We start from the raw sequence: 20,131 nt of genomic DNA, 5'->3' as shown, positions 1-20,131 counted from the left end.
GCTGACTTTGCCTGCATACATGCTGCTCAGCCGAATTTTTGCAGAGGCGCAACAGACTTCAGGCATCTGTACGTCGCATTGATTCAATTGCGACAGTGATTTGATTGGTCCCTTCTGTGCGTATACTAAGGCCTGCACATAATTCGAATATTTAACGCTAGAAGTTAGCTTAACTAACTGATGAACTAGCGCAGCCAAATTCCCACATAATATACGTATGCGAGGGCTGGGAAAAAAAAGCTATTTCTTATATTTTTTTCCTAGTGCAAAAAAGAAAACGAGAAAAAAAGAGAGGACAATTAACATTTATTTCACACAAGGAAGCGCGCATTAAGGCAAGTCACGCGGAACTGGCGTTGGTGTCACTGAGTGAGCATAAACGTTCACGCAGCGCGTCATTTGTGCAATACTTATGATGTCCGGTATATATATATATATATATATATATATATATATATATATATATATATAGAAAGAGAGAGAGAGAGAGAAAGGCATACGAAAGACAGGGAGGTTACCCAAAGATTATCTCCGGTTGGCTACCCTGTATTGGGGGAGGGGAAAGGGGGTGCACTGCACATCACAAGTCCGATGCAGCCCCTCCCCCCCCCCCCACCAGAACCCAAGATCACTGTCAATGTCACACGATGCACAGCGTATACAGGCAACCACAGGGCTACTGCGCTACCCGTGCTAGTAAAAGAAAAACCGCATCATCATCATCATCATCATCTAGAGCGTGCATGAAACAGAACACCTCGGAATCACTCTTCCGATCACTCTCGGCAAAATTCCAGCCCATCACGTGCATGTGACTAAGGTAAACGGCGTCCCGTATCAACCCGCCACCTTCCTCTGCCTTGCCACCTCATTACAAGAGATGCACCCGGTTGCACATACAGTTTGTGGCAAGGTTAACACGCTGCACAGAGCATGGGGACATCGTAAGAACACTGCTAAAAGTGCCAAGAGCCTTTACACTATCCAGAAACACCAGTTCACTATCCTTAAATATCCGGACTCCCCGACGCCCCACGTCCAAATGCGTAGAGTGGTATACCACCACTGACCTGCGCTCGAGGCTCACGCGCAGATTGGCACAATACTCAAGACACACTAACGAGCGAACACAATATTCTCCAAATGCTCCATTTAATTAAGGTGGACGTCCATCAACACACACTCACCAGTTGACATAAATCGCGGCAAGCTTCGCCACTCGTTTCTCTAGAATTTCTTGGCTTTGCAGAATGCATTCAGAACATACATGATGGTCCACGTGATAGCACACACACACCTTCACACATCAGGCCCACGAGAACCGATAGACACCTTTTCATTCAGTGCTCACCATGGCCTCATCAGCGGACGGAACAAAACAAGTGCAATGTCCAACTCCAAAGCAGAATAACTTAGATCAATGCCGACTTTGCCACGTACTCAGAATATCCCACGGTGTAGCCAAACAACACGCTACGCGTTATCTCAGCCTGGCGCTTTGTCCGAGGGCTCACCAACTCCACACAGACCAAGGCAGCCCGCAAACTATCCTCAACAAACTCCTCAACGAATATGCGCCACCAGATGTAATCTGCGAAATTCCTTGAGCCAAATATATTGCTGCTCCTACACATCTCCATACCAACACACATCCGCAAAGGCCTATACTATCTGGTGGATTGAAAGGGGATTCCAGGCCACGTAAGAATGTTGGGTAATGAAAAAAATGAAACTGCTAGCCTGAGACACTTTTTCGCTCACCCACCACTTCCGGGCCTCACCACATCATGTGCCAAGCAGACGTTCCAAATCTGCAGCACTCTTATAAAATTATACTAACAAGCGCCAGCGACATACACACTGCAAGGCCCAGCAGCACGCAGAAGAACACGTTTTGCGTAAGTAGGCGATATAAGCCTTCGGTGTCAAATAGGAGGCTCCATATTTGCAAAATAAGTAAAGCACAGTGCGTTTTCTTTCAGCATGAAATGCAGTAAGGAATCGGTCTTCGGTTGCATACCTGCCAACCTGTGAAGTTCGAGATTTGCAAAAATCCTCGGGGATATGACAAGGGGAAAAAGAGGGAAGGAGAGGGGGAGGCATAGCACGCATTTTTTAAATGTTTTCCCTCAGCACACACTTGTTGTGAGTACATTCGCACTTAAATTACGATGATGTCCCTTTGGACGCAGCCCACAAGCAGCAGTAAACTTGGAATAACAGGTGCTTACAATGAAAAAAAAAATATATCACGGCGGCTGCTTCAGTGACCTTGTTCTTGCCGATTTGACCTGCTCAAGGAACTTGCCTTAATAAAAGAACTTGCCTTTATAAATGGCACCAGCCAATTTAGTTTTTGTATGCATTTCATTTCGTGCCGATCTTGCCCCGGCTCTTCTTTCAACTTCAAATCTTTTCTGAAAACAAAATTCACTTTTCCTAAAACTTGACGAAACATTCGTAATATCGTAAAACAAGCCCGAATCGGTAAACATTACGAAAAAATTCACCGACGATTACGATACTCCTTAATTGGAAATTTGAGTGCCGTTATATACGTGTTCCCATTTCGCCATGTATTGGCTAGGGTGGACAATCTGTCTCGTGCGGCACATTCCAAACGAAGCCAAGTGTGGCGCGTGTGCCTCACTAATAGGGACATCGTGAGAGGTTGACAACATACCAAAAAAATTACTCAACCCTACAAACTCAACCGCAGAACACTCCCACCACCGCATCCACAGCTCAGGAAGACGCAAGAGACCACACTCGGATTGTTGCAAACCAACACGTTCCCGTACCGATTGAGGCTTCATCTCACGTTCCCTACTCAACGTGACGAACAATGTTACTACTGCGAATAGCTAGGAACATTGCAAACAAAATCCAGACTTGCCTCCTCTACCCCCTACACCCCATCCCCAAGAGCAGTTGGAGACACTGCTGTCCAGCTCCCGCCTCTCGGACCAGATTATGTTGGTTGAGAGGGTGGTCAAAGGAAACACGGCGAATGCATTCTCGTAAACAGGGAACCGATCCTGCAAATCAAGCCATCTTTAGGCTCATTAAAGATGCTTTTCTCTCTCCCTCGCGAGAGGCAGCGTGTGGGTGACGCGTAGGTGCGATTCGCAGTAGCCGCCGCAGGCAGACTTCTGCTCATGCAGCGCTTTGTTTCCATACAGACGACGCGCGCTACTCTGGCGCCATATCGTAGCCATCGTCGCCGCACAGCCGGTCTTGTGCGGCACCAAGTTTTCCTTCTCACGCTTTCACTCCGCCAACGACGAGAGCGGCTCTTCGTCGCGGGGAAGTCGTGCCACCAGTGTCAGCGGCGACAACACCCAAGGGAGCTTCACATCGAGTACTCGTTCGTAGCCGCTCGTCATCGCCCCTTGCAGGAGCAGTGATCCCCGTCACACACGCTGGTACCGCGGACTGACCTCTGCAGCAGACTCCGCGGACGAGCGTAGCCCTCTACGCTTCACGGCAACCTGACTCCCACCCCCCTTCCCACGGATGCGCAGATGAGATCGCCCACGCGGCTGCGGGTGCCATGGCCAGCGCATGCGCAGCCCCGTCTCGCCTCCGCTCCTCCTCCGCTTTCCGTCTCGTGGTTCCCCTGCACCCTCCTCCTGCGCTTTCCTCCACCTCTCTTCGCTATGTATTTCTTTCACCGACCGCTTCGCGTTCGCTTTCATCTTTCGCGGTGCTCGTTCGCTCGGTTACGCCGACGCCACCGACGCTCGCCGCAGGAACGGGTTAATTATAGCTGCGCTCTAAAACTCGGGAGAGTTGGCAGGTATGCGGATATTCTGTTTATTGTTATTGGAAGTATCTTTAACATAATTTTGCCTAAATTATGCTCTTGCAGCAGGATGACCAATGTAAGCTGACACCATCGAGCTATTCCAAATATAAGCCTCCAAAAGAATCGTCTCTGCGCGGTTATACTTTACGTGACTCATCGTTAAAACAACAAATGAGAAGTGGGATATATGCCGGCGCACATAAAAAAAGTTTTAAGTTCATTATACCGAAAGGTGCGCAAATAATGGATATTATAATCGCATTCATCGAAATCTAGCTTTACGTCGACACGAAATAGATCAGCGGCTCCTGATTGCACACGCTGTCAGAGAGCACGTCCTGTATACGTTAAGGCATTTCTAACTTCATTTTGTCTTTTCCGAAGTAAAAATTTGGGATCAGTAAAGCTGCTTCAAAGTCGGCGGTATAATTAAAACCGAACAGGCCTAACCGCAGCACCACTGACTTGATGCGGCTCAAGGCAATGACAGTGTTCTTATGCCTCTCCGACGTTCGTTGCAAAACAGAAGCACCTCTGCTCCCTTCTGCTTGCTTCACTCCCGCCATCCAACTTGGCCTACCCAGACACCTTGCTGCTCATTTCCTTGTGGCGGAAAACAAAAATTCTGGCGCAGAAACATCTGGGAGAAGCGCTTGTTTGGAACCTCACTGCCGGACACGCACCGATTTGTAAGACGCGCACAAGCAGCCCCTATGGGCCAAACATCCGGCTTTTTCGGTGGGCGTCGTTTGGAAGATTTCGCCCAGACCACTTTGCTTGCTTTGCAAGATCCAGAACAAAGAAAACAGGACAAATAAGCGAGCACCACCATCGCCACCGCTGTTAAAATCCGAGTGCCTCTCACATTCCCTGGCTATGTACTACATCGGCGTGCCGAATCGGCCGCTGCAGCCTCGCGATGCTCCACGTGATTGCCAACGGCCGTGGTTCGCTTAGCTTGCAGACGAGCGCACCTCGGTCGTTTGTCATGCGGTGCGCGCATGTCATGCCTAAAATTTGTTGCCTGTGTTGACTTTCCTAGGTTCAGCAACTGATACATACGAGGACCCGATACGCCTTATCGATGCATTTGACCACTGACCTGCACGAGTGTGTGTCCGTACCGGTAGGCGGCGGCGGCGAAAACGTTGCCGATACCGGCATTCAACTCCGGGTCGTAGCTGTGGCTGTACCCGTAAGGTGTCAACAGCAAGTCGAACTGTTCCATCACGTTACGGCCTGCAAAACAAACGATTTCGGAGCCTTTATCAATATCTGCCAACAACACATTAACACGTATACGTCGTATATACATCCTCAGCGCGTTAGTTAAACACCTTTAGAAAGTTAAACACCTTCAACTTTCTTTTTTGCTTGTTTGTTTGTTTGTTTAAAAAATTACAAAATGGCAAAAATACCCGGTATTTGCATGCGCGGTACATAAATAGTTAGAGGGGGCTTCCGGCACAATTCGGTAGGCGAGTAAACGGGCACGCTCATATGATTGGAAAATGAGTACACGGTGACCTGAATGCGCACACGTAGCAAATCCGTTTAGTTACCAGAATTGAATTCTGGGATCATACGTGCCAAAACCACGATTTTATTGTGAGGCAAACCCTAGTACTTCGGATTAATTTTGACCGCCAGAGCATCATTAACATGCCCCCAGTGCACGGGAGATAGGAGTTCTTTCATTCCGCCCTCATCAGAATATATATATATATATATATATGTATATATATATATCGAACGCGTAATGCGAAGTGGCATTGTTCCCACCTTGCGGCAAGTTATTATTTCATGCACTTTCATGTCCAGTAATTTATCATTTTTTAATTCAATGAGTAAGTACAAGTAGTTTCCCCTATGTTGACCTTGTTGTCATTGCTTGTTGGCTACTTAAGACACACACACACACATACACACACACACACACAGACACACACACACACACACACACACACACACACACACACACACACACACACACACACACACACACACACACACACACATATATATATATATATATATATATATATATATATATATATATATATATATATATATATATATATATATATTATATATATATATATATATATATATATATATATATATATATATATATATATATATATATATATATATATATATATATATATATATATATATATATATGCATGTGTGTGTGTGTGTGTGAAGACACAAAGAGCTTCCACGAAGTTCATGCAGCCCATACCAACTTTCGACCGAAAGTCGAACACATTGGTCTTGTTTTTATGATTTCGCCTGCATGCCATACAAGCCGTCGTTCATATCGCTGCGAAGATTATTTACGCTATGACGTTTAGTTCTCCTGCAGCGGGCGCGGACGCTGGCTATGCACGCACTTCTTTCTGCGCTTTTCTGATCGGCCGAAGGCTTTGTCGGCGTGGATTTCTCTGTACACTGATGATTGGCTTTAGTACAGTCAGGAGCGTCGGTGAAAAAATAAAAAAATAAGAACAGCACTGAACCACCTTCCCGCCTCCATTTCTGCCATTGTCGACGCCGAACGTTTCATGATTGCCCTACAAGATGTCTTGAGATATTTTAAGCATGAAATGTTTTTTACCTCCCGTCGTCGGCGACCTTCAAATGACCTTGAGCCAAAGCCAGAGCCATTATGCGGACAGTACTGCTGACAAGGAAATTTATTTACCCGTAGGCACGCTTACAACTGTGGTACGAACGAAAAGTACAATATAAGGTACAGCACATGCAATACATCATACTTGATGTAAACAAAACAGATTAGCATACAGTGTTGCGAGAACAAAATGAGATTATCCGGATAACCAGTGATAACTTAAGTGCGGTCTCGGGCCCCCACCCTTTCGTACAGGACCGCATTATATACACTAGTTACTGCCCTAACAAGTTACAAAAAATATTGCTTCCGAGTTATTCCTAATGTTTGCTCACAATATCGCTCAAGCTGAAACTTTTAGTACCCTGAAGCTTTATTTGTCATTTTCAATAAGCGACGTTTAAAAGGCAGATACAGTGCACCATACATTTGAGTGTCATCTTTTGGCGCTGAGTCAGGGTTGCTTGTGCTCTTTTCTACGGCAGCGACCCGTGAGTTCTGCGACGCGGATTTTGCGCTGCCTCCATCGAGAGATGGCGCCTCGCTTCGTGACGAGGGGAGGTATTCGGCAAGAGTCCACCAAGTGAACATACCTATTCCGTCTGTTGAAGTTCTGATTGGCTGTGGCGCCTGGTTGCTGTGGACGCGCAGCCCAGCCCAGCCAATAAGAACTTCAGCAGCAGACCAAATGAACATGTCCACTAGGTGGACTCTTGCAGAATACCTCCACAGGCCGGCGCCGTCCGGCGTGCCAGGAATGGTTGTGAGATGGTTGTGACTAATCGTCGTAATTACTCCAACCAATATGCGTTGCCGTTAGCCATTTCATGCTTACAACTACTCTCGATTACGGGAGAGCAATAATTTTTTTCTGTGCGTTATTATGTTATTATTTGCTGCATGTGTTACGCTTTACATTGCCGCACTATATTCTGTAGCAACATCGGGCAAATAAACATATAACGAAAGAGAAAAGAGAAGGTTTGTCATCTCCTCAAGATGATGACACTACCATGGATAGCGCTGCATTTTTGCCAATATCGGCAAAGGAATCTGTAAAGCGGCAGCTTGACCAGACAGACTCTTGGGCTAAACTGGGCACAAGAATTGCGCATCTACTTGCAAAGAAAGAAAAATTAATTAGCATTACTGCGCGTCACTTCTCAAAATTTCGAAGGTTTTTTTTAACCACTTTCTATTAAATACCGATTATTAAAAAAAAAAGATAGCAGCTTAGATATTAGGCCAATAGAAGCACTCATCCTTCTTTTTTTATTAACTGCGCACACCACAATTAGATGAAAATGTTCCTAACAAACAAAATATGCGCCAAGGTTAGTCCAAATATATCTTGTGCCTGTTATTCTTTGCTTCTTTCTTTTTATAACCGAAAGATTGGGAGTGCGGATACCCGAGTCTTTGAATACTGAACGAATAATTACGTTTCCAATCAAGGCATTATATTTGAAAATGCAACTTTGGAAGCCAACGCAGCCGGAAATTCTACTCAATTTCAACAACCTCCCTCCTAGAATAACGGCGTATTATCTGCCCAATGATATATATTTGCTGCACATCGCCGGCTGAAAAAGCTTATGAAACAATCGTCGTATTCATTCTTTGTACGATTGCGTACGGTGTCTTTATCAGATGTTTGGCCATATGCTTGGCTCCTTCCAAGTTTAACATAGCTACTGATGTTAAACATATTTCGCTTAGCGGAGCTTACTATGTTGGCGCCACTAACGGGAACTGTATAGCGTGGCACTTACCCTTCGTTCCGTTTATCACAGATGTGAACCGCGACTTTCAATGTCACTTTAGAAGGTACAGCTGTTTTGAAGTTCTATCTACTACATCTGTTGGGGTGTTTTTTTTTTCAATTTGATTTTTTTAAATTATCACCTCGACGTAAAAATTTTAGGTAACCTAAAATGTTCGCCCAATTGAATAAATTTCCAAGAAACGTCGCACGAATCGAAGGTCGTATCGGATTTTATTTACATTTTTTTCCATTTCCATCTCCTGTAAGTTAACTTAGCGTTACTTTCTTCGCCAATACATCCCAAGTGGGCCAGCTGTACACGTTTTCTTGGTATAGGCAAGCACAGCTTGAAGGCGGCACTTTCGTATTTGGCCAACATTAATTAAAGGCCTCAAAGCTTTAACAAAAACATTCTTTCAAGTTGTCTCGCTTTTTTTAATGCAGGAGACTGACACACTCACACCGGTGTCCATTGGTCCGGCTGAAACGAAGACTCAGTGCACGGTGGACAGCGAAGTTGCGAGCGCATCTACACTATAGGTATCGGCAGAAAGGCTACACGCACCTAGCAGGATGGGCAGGAACTCGTTGAAGGCGATGTGCTGGAACTCGGCGGCCACAACCCGCCGCGCCTCCTGGTAGAGGATCTCGTCCTTCCAGCCCGGGTTCAGCCGGTGAAGCTCGGCGGCTACGCGGTTGTGCTCGCGCAGCCACAGCGTGTGCATCGCCGTCAAGCTCAGCTGCTCGTTCACGCGCTCGTCACCTGCGGAACAAAGTGCGCCGCGACTGCAAATTTCGGGGGAGGGGGGGGGCCCACCGTCGCGATGTGGCGTGCGCGACGACAAAAACGCAGCTGGCCCTATAGTGAAAGTTCGCATCGCGCTTGAGGCCAAGCGAGCCGTGAAGAAAGGACCCTAGTGAAATCATTGCGCTCTCGCCAGAGGAAAATCGTGAACGACGTGAGCATTAGTCGTTGGAAAGCGTTTACACTATCCGGCCGCTCGTTGCTTGGGAAGCCTCGATTGGTGGATTTTATTTATTTACTTACTTACTTAAGGTTTTGATAAATGCGCCACCCACTGCGACATGCGTTGAGCGCACTCACCCGCTCGGAAGCAGATAAAATCTGTGCCTTGCTCGTTGCACTCCTGCGTGCTGTCCGTCTGTCTCGGCAGGAGCTCGTCCCTGCTGAAGAAGGTGGAAGCCAGGCGGCCTGCAAGTGGTCAGGCGAGGTGAGACCCCTGGGTTCTGCCCGCGGCAATGGTCGCCGTCGTGCGTGATAAGCTCGAGCAAATTTCGTGCATACCGTCTCTGAAGCTTCGCAGAGACTTCGCCTCTTCTTCTGTCGAGCCGTAAATGTTTGACGCATCCATATAGGCCGTCAGCTGGTTCAGCTGCTCGCGAGGTCCTGCGAAAATGACAGTGAATAAAAGCAACTTGAAGGCACCTTGCTGTTACAGCTACGTATTTGTTTATAAATATCAGGGGCAGTGACATTGGGAGAGTAATAATGTTAGTACGGAGATGTTACACCGTCGTTATGTTGAACTGCTTTCTTGATTGATTACTTCGGCTTAAAGATCATGTACGCCAGTCGAACCCTATGATTTGTGGGCTACTATTTGTTCATCTCGCAATTAATCGCATGTTTCTCCTGAAAAATGTGTTTCAGCAATCATTCAAAACATCACATTGTCATCTGCTATGTGTAGACGACAATAAGAATAAGGATGGGTCGGATCGCATATGGCAGACATCGTGAGCTCCTGAATGGGAGCTTACCGTTATCATTGAAAAGGAAAGTATACAATCAGTGCATTTTACCGGTGCTGACATACGGCGCAGAGACTTGGAGGCTGACAAAGAAGCTTGAGAACAAGTTAAGGACCGCGCAAAGAGCGATGGAACGAAGAATGCTAGGCATAACTTTAAGAGACAGAAAGAGAGCAGTTTGGACCAGAGAGCAAACGGGCATAGACAATATTCTAATAGACCTTAAGAGAAAAAAATGGCGCTGGGCAGGTCATGTAATGCGCAGTCTAGATAACCGTTGGACCATTAGGGTAACAGAATGGGTAGCAAGAGAAGGGAAGCGCAGTAGAAGACGGCAGAAGACTAGATGGAGTGACGAAATTAGGAAATTTGCTGGTGCTATTTGGAGTCGGTTTGCGCAGGACAGGGGTAATTGTAGATCGCAGGGAGAGGCCTTCGTCCTGCAGTGGACATGAATAGGATGATGATGATGATGATGATGATGATGATGATGATGTGTAGAGACTGCTCGTTCACTAAAAGACTCCCTCGTAAATGTTTAAGGTTTATTCATTTCAATGAAGCTGTCGTTTCTAATAACCTGCCGGAAGCATGTGCTAAAAGTGTTGCGCTGCTCGAGACTGAAGCTGCCGGCGTTGCATTGTGCGTTTGTCACATGCGTTATCGGACCTCATAGAGTGAATCAATGAGACGTATCTCTTTTTGCCTCTTGAACGCGCTGCCCAAGGCCCCGTTCACCTTTTGTCAGACAGCTTATCTCCCATTTCTTTTTTTTTTTTATGCGGACGACTGGTATCCCATAGCATGTTTCAGGTTGGTCTTATGTGTTACAATTTCCGGTTATTGTTGCGGCATCGACATTCATGCACGCACCGCACATCTTTTGGGGCTTTCCTAAAGAGGTCCCTCAGAGCATTGTTTTTTCCGCAGTACCCTTCATTCTCGAGTACAATTCCAATGTATCTCGCAAAGCAGTACTTACACTGTGGATACCAGTATGTGTTCAAATGGGTCAGCCGAATGTTGCTGCCACCAGACGTAAAAATGTTTTTTTTTTAAACTACGCACAGCAACATTACTCGTTAAGAAATTGGAAACGAGACGTTGTTGGAAGCGAAAAATTGTTACGTTCCATTCACCCATGTCTATGGAGGCGTGCGACGGCTATAGAGCACTGTTCAAGAGGTTGCCGGGATACTGTCCTTTTCAGGGACGTCTCCAAAGAAGAACCGAAAAGGACTTCGTTGATAAACGCTATTCTCGATTTGTTCCTAGCCTTTCAGAAATCGCAAAGACCCTTCTTATTATATGTCTACGCTAATCGGTCACCGTAGTTGCTGGAAGAGTAGGATGCGCGACAAGCATGACGAAAGCCCGCGATCAACGAAGTCGTTTCTTCGAGAAACTGCGGTGAACGTACGCAGGATGTACCGTAAATATCAAGATGTAATTTGATATGATCAAATAGATATCCGCATCTGAGTTAGGTACCTGTGCCTGCATGTCTGAGTATTAAGCGGAAGAGTACCTAAAACCTCGACATTTTTCTGTGGGCTGCCTTTTGCTACTTACTTTTTCCACGCCGTAAAAGAAGAAGAAAAAACGAAACAGCTGTTGCGGTGCAGCAATTAGAGCACCTCGCTCGATAAGTACGATAAGATATATCTTCGAACCCCGTCCTGAAAGATGCTTTCTTTTTCCTGCTGGGAAGCACTTTGTAAAGACAATGTCGAATGAGCTATTGTTCTGCAAAACGCGTCTTTCTTGTTTTCTTTTTTTTTTTCAGAGGCATTTTGCACTGACATACCGGCTGACCAATCAACCCACCGTTTGAAGAAAGGCCTTACGCGAAGACCGGTTTGTGATGTGTATGACGGCTCCCACCATTAAAATGCAAGATATCTTGTTCTTTTTTCCAACCTAATTTTTTATGTCTTCGTAAAAAAGAAAGAAAAAGGGGGGCTGATATGTCGATACGATTTCACAAAATAGGACGAGCGAGTGTAGCGAAAAATCAGGCATGTTTGCTTCATAATAAGCGAAATGTCACTGGAACTGTCGCTTCAAACCCATGAAAGGTAAAGCCAAATGAGCTGACAGTACCATTCACACGTAACTGCAACAAAACGTCGTTGATTTCAGTGTGTTATTTTGTGCCCCCATTTTGCACTTGTACAGTTATTTGATTTGCGAAAATTTTACAAAAGTTGGCTGGTAGGTTTCTAGCCTGCTCGTATTTATCAGAAAAGCAATGACTGTAGGAGCTTGCGTTTGTAACGCGCGACCCATTTTCTGTTTAATTTTTACCAAAGGTTTTCCCTTCCACTTCTCTAGCAGCCCGGGAAAAAAATAAGTGCAGGAATTGGCTCTTCGTGCTAGTTCGCGGGGACGTACGCCGTATGCTAAACATTAAAAATCAAGAAGCGCGCTCTGGACACGGAATTCGACGTTGGCTTTGTCTTTCGACCAATTTAGTAGACGTGCCGATTCTCGGATTATGGGGGTTCGTTCCACCAAGCTATAGCCACACTCAACACAGAGCATTATGACGTAGACGCGGAGGCAAATTCGCCGAATAACGCATAGGGTCTGGGTTTTTTTTGGCTGCGAAAAGGGAGTTAAAGGTGCGTGCTTTGAAGCAGTGGTAATGCGAGACCCCTATCAGTAGATTCAGAAAGCGGATGTTATCATCACCATGTGGAGTGTGTCTAACAAAGAGCTAGCTCGAATGAAGCTCTGTAAGCCAAGAACGATCATGTCTACTAAATTTTGGAAACAGAATTGAACAATGTGGAAGCACCTGTGTCTGGCATTGATAAGGACTTGACATCAGTAGTCGTAGTCACCCAGAGAAAATGAAGGAAATGGAGGCACCGGTATCTGAACTCGACAAGCAGTTAGCTTCTCTGTTTAATAAAGTTGACGAATTAGAAAACAAAGGATTTAGAAATCATTTGATTATTTATGGATTAGAAGAATGTAAGAGTGAAACTACTGTGCATAGAAAGAAGAGGTAATCGAGCAAAAGTTGGGCGTAACTGTAACTGATATTCAACGGTTGCATAGATTAGGTCGTAAAACCGAAAACGAAACGAGACCTGTAATTATAAAACTCCTTACCTGCCGTGAAGAAGATTCGGTGCTGAAAATGTCCCATCAGTTAAAAGATAACGCAACTGTCACTCTCCGAAGATTTTTCGAGACGTGTACAGGAAGTGCGAAAAGCATGCTGTGGGAAAACTCAACTGATTAGAGACAACGAGGGTCTAAGGTAAAACTTTTGTTCGATAAGCTGAGCATTGACGCAGTGATTTTTTAGGTCGAATAACAGCGACAGGTGTCGGCATAAACTTAACGAAAAGGGTACCGGACGACGCATATATGAAGGGCCCTCAGTGAAAATACTCAACATAAATTGTAGAAGCATTGTGAATAAGGTGACCGACTTCGAGGCTCTGTTGTATTCTTATAATCCAAATATTTCTATTGGGAAAGAAACCTGGTTGAACCCTGCATTTTGTGACAGTGAAGTAACTCCGAATGAATATAGTGCGTACAGAAAAGATCGCGAAGGCAAAGGCGGAGGAGCGTGCTTAATTGTCAAGGACTCCATCCACATAATCAGCATGCCCGACACATCTAATATTGAATGCGTCTTTTGTAAGGCCTATCATGGCAAGGTCAGATATATTATCGAAGCTCTGTATGGACTCCCTGGTTCATCTTAGCGTACTAGAAGGCCTTACAAGCAACCTGCTCACATATGTGAAGCCTACCCGACGTGCTGGCTTAGCGGCGATGGTGTTGCGCCGCTAAGCACGAGGTCGCGGGAACAGATCGCGGCCGCGGCGGCCACATTTCGGTGGGGGCGAAATAAAAAAACGCCCGTTTCTCCTGCATTGGGGGCACGTTAAATATCCGCTGGTGGTCAAAATTAAACCGGAGTCCCCGACTACGGAGTGCTTCATATTCAAATCGTGGTTCTGGCACGCAAAAAAAAAAAAAGTATTCAATTCATATGTGAAGCCTGGTGATCGTGTTGTCCTGGCAGGCGATTTTAATCAGCCAAATGTAGACTGGTTTACTCTTTCGCTCAAAGGTCCTAACGATAAATCTGGAGACGATATGTTGGATGTCGCATTTTTCTTTATTTACTTCAAGTTGCGAACAGTTTTACCAGAATACAATGTACCCATAATTCGGTTCTTGACTTACTTTTCCTTAGCGAAAATATTGATGATAATTACGATTGCGACATTATTCTTGGCATATCCGACCACCAGACAGTGTTGCTTACTCTATCTGACGTTTATATAACTGAGAGACGCCAGGTGTCCACCTTTAGTGACTTTTCTCGTACCGGTGATGTGTCTATTACAAATATACTGTCATTTAAAGTTTTACTGTCTTCAACAGCGGTGATGATGTGCGCAAACTTTGGGACCGTTCTAAAAGCCCCATAGGTGAATGCATAGACCGTTTTGTCCCAAGCCGAACTAAAACGAGGCAAAAGAAAATACCTCAAGGATTTATCGGGAGACGTTGCAACTAAGACGGACATTAAAAAGATTAAAAAAGAAAAGGAAAACAGTAATTCACTGACTAGCTATCGCCGAACGAAAGAACTTCTGCTATTTCTTCACAACTTAAGAAACATATTGATCTAGACAAAAAACGTTGTTACGGAACATCACGGCCCAACTGTATTTCGACGTCACGAGAGAAATTTTGGAGGTCAATCTGCCCCAAATCTAAAGATTGTGAAGCGTTTGAATAGATGACGCACTAGTAGATGACGAAAATAAATCGGCTGATGCATTTAATGAGCATGTTAAGTCGGTATTTACGCAGCGTTGTGCCTAGTTTTGATTTCTCTGTGCGACCTATAGAATATGTAGTTATTAGTGAACAGGTTATTTTCAATATGCTTCTGAATATTGATGTGAACAATGAGTGAAGCAGACAACATTCAAAAATAGTTTTTGGAAAGATATGTCGAATGGGTCGCAATGATCCTCCATGTTTCATTTGCGATGTTGTTGTCACAAGGCCAAGTACTGAGTTAACGGGGGCTTGCTAGAATAAAACCCCTTCATAAAAGTGGAAATAAGAAATGCATTGCTCACTGCCTTCCTATCTCAATAACGTCAACTGTTTGTATACTACTCGAGCACATCACTCATGGCCACATATCAGAGTTCCTTGAAAACACATAAAATATTAACTGAATGATAGGTGTAACGTTAAGGGATAAGACAAGAGCAGATTGGGTGAGGGAACAAACGCGAGTTAATGACATCTTAGTTGAAATCAAGAAAAAGAAATGGGCATGGGCAGGACATGTAATGAGGAGGGAAGATAACCGATGGTCATTAAGGGTTACGGACTGGATCCCAAGGGAAGGGAAGCGTAGCAGGGGGCGGCAGAAAGTCAGGTGGGCGGATGAGATTAAGAAGTTTGCAGGGACGGCATGGCCACAATTAGTACATGACCGGGGTTGTTGGAGAAGTATGGGAGAGGCCTTTGCCCTGCAGTGGGCGTAACCAGGCTGATGATGATGATGATGATGATTAACTGAATATCGGCATGGATCCAGAAGAAGGTTCTCAACTTACACGCAGCTTTTGGAAACGCTGCATGATTTTGCCAACTCAATAAGTAATGGACTACAAATTGATGCAATATTTATAGACTTCGAAAAGCCTTTCAAGAAGGTTTCGCATAAAAATTAGTTTTTAAACTAGGAAATGCACTACAGAACAGACAACTTTTAACTTGGCCGAACGTTTATCTTAGCAATAGGCAGCAATCTGTCGTTTTCAAAGATCACCCATAAAGCCGATTTTCAGTTGACTCTGGCGTTCCACAAGGCTCTGTGCTTGGGCTATTACTTATTACTTACTTAATTATTACTTATTACTTATTATTAATTAGAGGGTAGTAAATGGGATATAATCGGGCTCAGTGAAGTTAGGAGGCCAAAAGAAGCATACACAGTGCTAAAAAGCGGGCACGTCCTGTGCTACCGCGGCTTAGCAGAGAGAAGAGAACTAGGAGTCGGATTCCTGATTAATAAGAATATAGCTGGTAACATACAGGAATTCTATAGCATTACTGAGAGGGTGACAGGTCTTGTTGTTAAACTTAATAAGAGGTACAAAATGAAGATTGTACAGGTCTACGCCCCTACATCCAGTCATGATGACCAGGAAGTCGAAAGCTTCTATGAAGACGTGGAATCGGCGATGGGTAGAGTGAAAACTAAATACACTATACTAATGGGCGACTTTAATGCCAAGGTAGGCAAGAAGCAGGCTGGAGACAAGGCAGTGGGTGAATATGGCATAGACACTAGGAATAGCAGGGGAGAGTTATTAGTAGAGTTTGCGGAACAGAATAATATGAGGATAATGAATACCTTCTTCCGCAAGCGGGATAGCCAAAAGTGGACGGGGAGGAGCCCGAACGGCGAGACTAGAAATGAAATAGACTTCATACTCTGCGCTAACCCTGGCATCATACAAGATGTGGACGTGCTCGGCAAGGTGCGCTGCAGTGACCACAGGATGGTAAGAACTCGAATTAGCCTAGACCTGAGGAGGGAACGGAAGAAACTGGTACATAAGAAGCCGATCAATGAGTTAGCGGTAAGAGAGAATATAGAGGAATTCCAGATCAAGCTACAGAACAGGTATTCGGCGTTAACTCAGGAAGAGGACCTTAGTGTTGAAGCAATGAACGACAATCTTGTAGGCATCATTAAGGAGTGTGCTATGGAAGTCGGTGGTAACTCCGTTAGGCAGGATACCAGTAAACTATCGCAGGAGACGAAAGATCTGATCAAGAAACGCCAATGTATGAAAGCCTCTAACCCTACAGCTAGAATAGAACTGGCAGAACTTTCGAAGTTAATCAACAAGCGTAAGACAGCTGACATAAGGAAGTATAATATGGATAGAATTGAACATGCTCTCTGGAACGGGGGAAGCCTAAAACAGTGAAGAAGAAACTAGGAATTGGCAAGAATCAGATGTATGCGTTAAGAGACAAAGCCGGCAATATCATTACTAATATGGATGAGATAGTTCAAGTGGCTGAGGAGTTCTATAGAGATTTATACAGTACCAGTGGCACCCACGACGATAATGGAAGAGAAAATAGTCTAGAGGAATTCGAAATCCCAAAGGTAACGCCGCAAGAAGTAAAGAAAGCCTTGGGAGATATGCAAAGGGGGAAGGCAGCTGGGGGAGGATCAGGTAATAGCAGATTTGTTGAAGGATGGGGGCAGATTGTTCTAGAGAAACTGGCCACCCTGTACACGCAATGCCTCATGACCTTGAGCGTACCGGAATCTTGGAAGAACGCTAACATAATCCTAATCCATAGGAAAGGGGACGCCAAAGACTTGAAAAATTATAGACCGATCTGCTTACTGTACGTTGCCTACAAACTATTTACTAAGGTAATCGCAAACAGAATCAGGAACACCTTAGATTTCTGTCAGGCAAAGGACCAGGCAGGATTCCGTAAAGGCTACTCAACAATAGATCATTATCACACTATCAATCAGGTGATAGAGAAATGAGCGGAATATAACCAACCCTTATATATAGCTTTCATTGATTACGAGAAAGCGTTTGATTCTGTTGAAACCTCAGCAGCCATGGAGGCATTACGGAATCAGGGTGTAGACGAGCCGTATGTAAAATACTGAAAGATATCTATAGCGGCTCCACAGCCACCGTAGTCCTCCATAAAAAAAGCAACAAAATCCCAATAAAGAAAGGCGTCAGACAGGGAGATACGATCTCTGTAATGCTATTCACAGCGTGTTTACAGAAGGTATTCAGAGACCTGGATTGGGAAGAATTGGGGATAAAAATTAATGGAGAATACCTTAGTAACTTGCGATTCGCTGATGATATTGCCTTGCTTAGTAACTCAGGGGACCAATTACAATGCATGCTCACTGACCTGGAGAGGCAAAGCAGAAGAGTGGGTCTAAAAATTAATCTGCAGAAAACTAAAGTAATGTTTAACAGTCTCGGAAGAGAACAGCAATTTACAATAGGCAGCGAGGCACTGGAAGTCGTAAGGGAATACATCTACTTAGGGCAGGTAGTGACGGCGGATCTGGATCATGAGACGGAAATAATCAGAAGAATAAGAATGGGCTGTGGTGCATTTGGCAGGCATTCTCAGATCATGAACAGCAGGTTGCCATTATCCCTCAAGAGAAAAGTGTTTAATAGCTGTGTCTTACCAGTACTCACCTACGGGGCAGAAACCTGGAGGCTTACGAAAAGGGTTCTGCTCAAATTGAGGACGACGCAACGAGCTATGGAAAGAAGAATGATAGGTGTAACGTTAAGGGATAAGAAAAGAGCAGATTGGGTGAGGGAACAAACGCGAGTTAATGACATCTTAGTTGAAATCAAGAAAAAGAAATGGGCATGGGCAGGACATGTAATGAGGAGGGAAGATAACCGATGGTCATTAAGTGTTACGGACTGTTTCCCAAGGGAAGGGAAGCGTAGCAGGGGGCGGCAGAAAGTTAGGTGGGCGGATGAGATTAAGAAGTTTGCAGGGACGGCATGGCCACAATTAGTACATGACCGGGGTTGTTGGAAAAGTATGGGAGAGGCCTTTGCCCTGCAGTGGGCGTAACCAGGCTGATGATGATGATGATGATTTTCTTAATAATTATTAATGACATTGTACGCTTTATACCTGTTATCATAGAACTGTTGGCTGATGACTGTGGACTGCAATCCAGTGTCAAAAATTCTGCGATCAACTAATATTAAACCAGGCCTTTCAGAAAGTTTGTGCTTGGTGCGAAGCCTGGAAAATGTATATTAACTTTAACAAAATAGTCTTTATTAAAATAACGAAAAAGAAGAACCCTGTTACCTTTGTGTATTCTGTCACGGAGTTACAGAGTATAAGAATTTAGGTTTTTTTGATTACTTGGATTTAACTTGGACTAATCGTATCGATCTTATAACCAGCAATCTGTGCCAAAAGCTGCACTTTATTCGAAGAGCTCTTACGGTCTATACGCCTGAAGTCCTTCTGCTGGTATACAAGACAGTTATACCGCTAATACTTCATTGTGCTGAAATTATGCGGGACCCATAGACAAAACGAATATTGACAAACTGGAACGAGTGAAAAAAAAAAGGCTGTTCATTTTGTTTTTAATAGTTTCGGCCGCACATCAATAACTGGTCTATTGTCGAAAGCCAATCTACAAACCTTAAGCCCGAGAAACCGCTATTCACGTTTGAAGTTTCTTCATCAATTAATTAAAGGGCATTATAAGGTCGACACGACCGAAAGATTCATTTATCACCTGGATACGCCGCTGGGCAACGTCATAATCTATCAATAACACCATTAACTACTAGAAGCAATTGTTTTTAATATTCCTTTTTTTCCAAGAACTGTTACCGAGTGGAATAACCTAACTAACCATTCTGTATTGACCCCGACGCTATCATCGTTTGTATCGAGTTTAGAGTGAATGCATTGCATATTTTGTCGCGTTATCAGCTTTACGTGAAACCTGTACTACTTGAATGTCTGTGCAAATTTTGTTGACAATCGCATCTTGTAAACATTCCCAGAGAGGGGCTCGCAGAATAAATAAATGAATAAATAAATAAATAAATAAATAAATAAATAAATAAATAAATAAATAAATACGAATTCGTCATTGGTACGAATTCTCGCGATATTACTATTGCCTCGAAAGCGGCATATCGGCAAAGCATGACTACACTGGCAAACGTGCGCAGCAACATCAAGTTCAAGCATTTATTAAAGTGAATGCAGAGTTTAAAGATAAATAAATTCAGGGTTTTTCGCGTGCCAAAACTTGGGGTTCTTAAACGCGCGTCTAAATACAAATGCACGGGCGTTTTTTCCCCCATCAAAAATGCGACCAGCGCGGCCGGCATCGAATCCGCGACCTCGAGCTCAGCTGTGCAACGCCGTAGTCACTGAGCTGCTATACTGTGGTGGATTCGGTGCAGTGTTGCCAGTGTTCCTTACTGCCTCCTAATGTTTCCCCATATCTAGCCGTGTGCTACTCACGGTGCCTTTATGTTATACAATTAAGGGTCATCAATTGTAGGAAGCGCGCCGG

General features: G+C 44.5%; 1 protein-coding gene across 2 annotated transcripts in view; it reads right to left on the bottom strand.

Moving 5' to 3' along the window:
• Nucleotides 1-20,131, bottom strand: part of LOC142586686 (salivary peroxidase/catechol oxidase-like) — a 51,424-nt gene that overhangs the window by 9,722 nt on the left and 21,571 nt on the right. For both annotated transcript variants that reach the window (XM_075697674.1, XM_075697675.1), the window contains exons 9-12: nt 9,515-9,616; nt 9,314-9,421; nt 8,774-8,971; nt 4,911-5,047 (exon numbers count right to left, since the gene is read on the bottom strand). In XM_075697674.1, coding sequence (XP_075553789.1) covers nt 4,911-5,047; nt 8,774-8,971; nt 9,314-9,421; nt 9,515-9,616 — 545 coding nt within the window. The remainder of the gene's footprint in view (nt 1-4,910; nt 5,048-8,773; nt 8,972-9,313; nt 9,422-9,514; nt 9,617-20,131) is intronic.

Source organism: Dermacentor variabilis, chromosome 1 (genome assembly GCF_050947875.1).
Source record: "Dermacentor variabilis isolate Ectoservices chromosome 1, ASM5094787v1, whole genome shotgun sequence".
In the NCBI taxonomy this organism is placed as follows: Eukaryota; Metazoa; Arthropoda; class Arachnida; order Ixodida; family Ixodidae; genus Dermacentor; species Dermacentor variabilis.
This window is presented reverse-complemented; position numbering and strand designations above follow the sequence as displayed.